General features: G+C 34.1%; 1 protein-coding gene across 10 annotated transcripts in view; it reads left to right on the top strand.

Moving 5' to 3' along the window:
- Positions 1-5,000, top strand: part of LOC138041893 (ephrin-B2a-like) — a 29,890-nt gene that overhangs the window by 22,760 nt on the left and 2,130 nt on the right. For 2 of the 10 annotated variants that reach the window (XM_068887574.1, XM_068887584.1), the window contains exons 3-8: positions 893-994; positions 1,336-1,491; positions 2,261-2,323; positions 3,108-3,149; positions 3,919-3,981; positions 4,766-4,807. In XM_068887574.1, the coding sequence (XP_068743675.1) occupies positions 893-994; positions 1,336-1,491; positions 2,261-2,323; positions 3,108-3,149; positions 3,919-3,981; positions 4,766-4,807 (468 nt within the window). The remainder of the gene's footprint in view (positions 1-892; positions 995-1,335; positions 1,492-2,260; positions 2,324-3,107; positions 3,150-3,918; positions 3,982-4,765; positions 4,808-5,000) is intronic. The other 8 variants (XM_068887577.1, XM_068887576.1, XM_068887575.1 and 5 more) reach the window with 8 other exon arrangements.

The raw sequence follows: 5,000 nt of genomic DNA, 5'->3' as shown, positions 1-5,000 counted from the left end.
TTCGAAATATCTGCATTGGTTCCGGAGATATTTAAGTTTGAAAAATATGTAAAATATGCAAATGAGATTACTGATGACGTCATTCACTCAACCCAATATAAAATCAAGTATATAAATAAAGCTATCTCGGTCAATTTGCAGCAAAGGCCATTGAAACTTGGTAGGCTAATAGTTATACAGGTAACACATCTTTGGCCAAAAAGAAATTGGTTCCCATGGCAACTCATTCTTTTCCAGTCCCCTTCAACCTGATTCAATATTTTTGGTGATCATAAGCTAGAAAAACATTTAGCAAAGCAACAAATTCGACCTAACTTATTCATATGCTTGCATGATCCAGCAAGCACATAAATATGTTAGCACGACTTTGTGGCCTTGTTTAACATTTTTTAAGCTGAAAATCAATAACATATTGAAATCAAGTGGGTGGGGACTGGAAAAGAGTGAGTTGCCATGGGAACATAATTTTTTGTAGCCATAGGTGTGTTTCCTGTGGAACTATTAGACTACCAAGTTTCAATGGTCTGCGCTGTAAATTGGCCAAGGTAGCTCTATTTATATACTCAATATAATTGGGTTGAGTGTATGACGTCATTAGTCATCTCATTTGCATATTTTACCAATTTTTCAAACTTAATATCTCCGGAACTAATAAAGATATTTGCAAACGGTAAATGACGTTTTTGTTCTTTCATGGAATTCTATGTAATATAGTCAAAAAATCAAGGGGTAAAAATTTGATCATAGTACCACTTTAAGCGAGGGATAAAAAGAAACCAAATTCAGGAGGTTTCTAGCAACATTTTTTCTGAGTGACAACTCACTTATCAGAGGATGGAAACTCAAATATTAATTTTATTGTTACCATTTTAATGGGTTAATGTTCAATAAGCAACGGCAAATGGCTCTACAGAGACTCTGAACAGTACAAGCAGAGGACACTGTGAACAATTTAACATGCGGTTACAGATATACATTTGCAGCGATAAAAAAGGTATGTTTGTTTGGTTTTGTTTTTTGTTTTTTTTTTAAATAGTAATTGTGAATAAGAAAAGGGTATGGGTAAAATTTATGGTTTTACATAATTGTTGTATTTTCAACTTAAAATGAAAAGAAATATGCAAAGCATAGTAACCACTGCTTATGGCTTTACAACCAAAGGGTGAAAAGTGGTTGATAATAGGTCTTGCATTTCGTTGGCAGTACTGATGTTGAGAGATGAATTAACACCCAGAAATTGAATAGGATGCGTGGCTGAGGGTTATTAGACAAGGATCAGTATTAATGATCATGAAGTTCAAGTCAAACTTACATCAAATCATTTTGCATCACTAGATGTTCTGTGTTCTGAGGTCGAATCGCCAACACCATTCACATTACCTACAGGCAGCAATCAAAAGACTACAACACCAACAAAAACTACTGAAGAAACCGCTCCTTCTCTTCCAATTGAAGCCATGTGTCAAAACAGAACTAACCAGAAATCTCCAGGTAAGCCAGAGGCTTAAGATTATTATATTGAGGTGTTTTTCTTTTAAACAATATTCGATACTTTTTGTAATTTTTGTCTTGAGCTGAGCAGATTTCTATTCCAAAATATTAATATTACATTAAGTACAATATTTTTCGGGGTGATGGAGATATGAAAACTCCATGATAAGATTAGGTGCTGCAGGCATAAATTTAACCGGGGAAAGTAAGGTGTTGGTGTGAAGGAGCCTCTTTCTAGATTCCTAGATTAAGGGTTGGTGTTCAGGATGCATGCCTCCCCACTAGACACTTTGTAGACTCTAATTATCTTTCAATAAATAGGGAAACCACTAAAGCCCAGCATCCGTTAAAGATTGTATAGCGATAAGTGACATGTACATGTGAACACTGGCCACTTTATTTTGCTTCTGCTACAGTGTACCTGTAGATTGTGCAGGGTTACTATTTGAATTTTTTTATGATTATTATTATTATTATTATTACAGGATCAAGAAATTCTAACTTGCCTATTGGCCAAGCAAACTTCATTACCTACTCATAAATTTTTCAGAAATTTTTCATCAAAAAAGAGAAAACAAGTTGCGTTATGTTAGAACTTTTGAAATACCGTAATTTGATTGTAAAACAAGAGGGAGTGGCTGATGAAAACTGAGATACTATATGTAATGCCCAAGATTTTAAAATGGAAAACTATTGCTATGGACAAGAACATCATTGACCTTTTCAACTTTTTTTTAAATTCTAAAATCTCCAATAAAAACTACTGAAGAAACCGCTCCTTCTCTTCCCATTGAAGCCATGTTTCAAAACAGAACTAACCAGAAATCTCCAGGTAAGCCAGAGGCTTAAGATTATTATATTGAGGTGTTTTTTTTTTAAACAGTATTCGATACTTTTTGTAACTTTTGTCTTGAGCTGAGCAGATTTCTATTCCAAAATATTAATATTGCATTAAGTACAATATTTTTCGGGGTGATGGAGATATGAAACCTCCATGATAAGATTAGGTGCTGCAGGCATAAATTTAAGTGGGCAAAGTAAGGTGTTGGTGTGAAGGGGGCTCTTTCTAGATTCCTAGATTAAGGGTTGGTGTTCAGGATGCATGCCTCCCCACTAGACACTTTGTAGACTCTAATTATCTTTCAATAAATAGGGAAACCACTAAAGCCCAGCATCCGTTAAAGATTGTATAGCGATAAGTGACATGTACATGTGAACACTGGCCACTTTATTTTGCTTCTGCTACAGTGTACCTGTAGATTGTGCAGGGTTACTATTTGAATTTTTTTATGATTATTATTATTATTACAGGATCAAGAAATTCTAACTTGCCTATTGGCCAAGCAAACTTCATTACCTACTCATAAATTTTTCATAAATTTTTCATCAAAAAAGAGAAAACAAGTTGCGTTATGTTAGAACTTTTGAAATACCGTAATTTGATTGTAAAACAAGAGGGAGTGGCTGATGAAAATTGAGATACTACATGTAATGCCCAAGATTTTAAAATGGAAAACTGTTGCTATGGACAAGAACATCATTGACCTTTTCAACTTTTTTTTAAATTCTAAAATCTCCAATAAAAACTACTGAAGAAACCGCTCCTTCTCTTCCAGTTGAAGCCATGTTTCAAGACAGAACTAACCAGAAATCTCCAGGTAAGCCAGAGGCTTAAGATTATTATATTGAGGTGTTTTTTTTTTAAACAGTATTCGATACTTTTTGTAACTTTTGTCTTGAGCTGAGCAGATTTCTATTCCAAAATATTAATATTACATTAAGCACAATATTTTTCGGGGTGATGGAGATATGAAAACTCCATGATAAGATTAGGTGCTGCAGGCATAAATTTAACCGGGGAAAGTAAGGTGTTGGTGTGAAGGAGCCTCTTTCTAGATTCCTAGATTAAGGGTTGGTGTTCAGGATGCATGCCTCCCCACTAGACACTTTGTAGACTCTAATTATCTTTCAATAAATAGGGAAACCACTAAAGCCCAGCATCCGTTAAAGATTGTATAGCGATAAGTGACATGTACATGTGAACACTGGCCACTTTATTTTGCTTCTGCTACAGTGTACCTGTAGATTGTGCAGGGTTACTATTTGAATTTTTTTATGATTATTATTATTATTATTATTACAGGATCAAGAAATTCTAACTTGCCTATTGGCCAAGCAAACTTCATTTGGTACTCATAAATTTTTCATAAATTTTTCATTAAAAAAGAGAAAACAAGTTGCGTTATGTTAGAACTTTTGAAATACCGTAATTTGATTGTAAAACAAGAGGGAGTGGCTGATGAAAACTGAGATACTATATGTAATGCCCAAGATTTTAAAATGGAAAACTATTGCTATGGACAAGAACATCATTGACCTTTTCAACTTTTTTTTAAATTCTAAAATCTCCAATAAAAACTACTGAAGAAACCGCTCCTTCTCTTCCCATTGAAGCCATGTTTCAAAACAGAACTAACCAGAAATCTCCAGGTAAGCCAGAGGCTTAAGATTATTATATTGAGGTGTTTTTTTTTTAAACAGTATTCGATACTTTTTGTAACTTTTGTCTTGAGCTGAGCAGATTTCTATTCCAAAATATTAATATTGCATTAAGTACAATATTTTTCGGGGTGATGGAGATATGAAACCTCCATGATAAGATTAGGTGCTGCAGGCATAAATTTAAGTGGGCAAAGTAAGGTGTTGGTGTGAAGGGGGCTCTTTCTAGATTCCTAGATTAAGGGTTGGTGTTCAGGATGCATGCCTCCCCACTAGACACTTTGTAGACTCTAATTATCTTTCAATAAATAGGGAAACCACTAAAGCCCAGCATCCGTTAAAGATTGTATAGCGATAAGTGACATGTACATGTGAACACTGGCCACTTTATTTTGCTTCTGCTACAGTGTACCTGTAGATTGTGCAGGGTTACTATTTGAATTTTTTTATGATTATTATTATTATTACAGGATCAAGAAATTCTAACTTGCCTATTGGCCAAGCAAACTTCATTACCTACTCATAAATTTTTCATAAATTTTTCATTAAAAAAGAGAAAACAAGTTGCGTTATGTTAGAACTTTTGAAATACCGTAATTTGATTGTAAAACAAGAGGGAGTGGCTGATGAAAATTGAGATACTACATGTAATGCCCAAGATTTTAAAATGGAAAACTGTTGCTATGGACAAGAACATCATTGACCTTTTCAACTTTTTTTTAAATTCTAAAATCTCCAATAAAAACTACTGAAGAAACCGCTCCTTCTCTTCCAGTTGAAGCCATGTTTCAAGACAGAACTAACCAGAAATCTCCAGGTAAGCCAGAGGCTTAAGATTATTATATTGAGGTGTTTTTTTTTTAAACAGTATTCGATACTTTTTGTAACTTTTGTCTTGAGCTGAGCAGATTTCTATTCCAAAATATTAATATTACATTAAGCACAATATTTTTCGGGGTGATGGAGATATGAAAACTCCATGATAAGATTAGGTGCTGCAGGCATAAATT

The sequence above is a fragment of the Montipora capricornis genome, chromosome 3 (genome assembly GCF_036669925.1).
Source record: "Montipora capricornis isolate CH-2021 chromosome 3, ASM3666992v2, whole genome shotgun sequence".
Lineage (NCBI taxonomy): Eukaryota > Metazoa > Cnidaria > Anthozoa > Scleractinia > Acroporidae > Montipora > Montipora capricornis.
The sequence above is the reverse complement of the archived record's forward strand: the minus strand, read 5'-3'. Positions and strand labels throughout refer to the sequence as shown.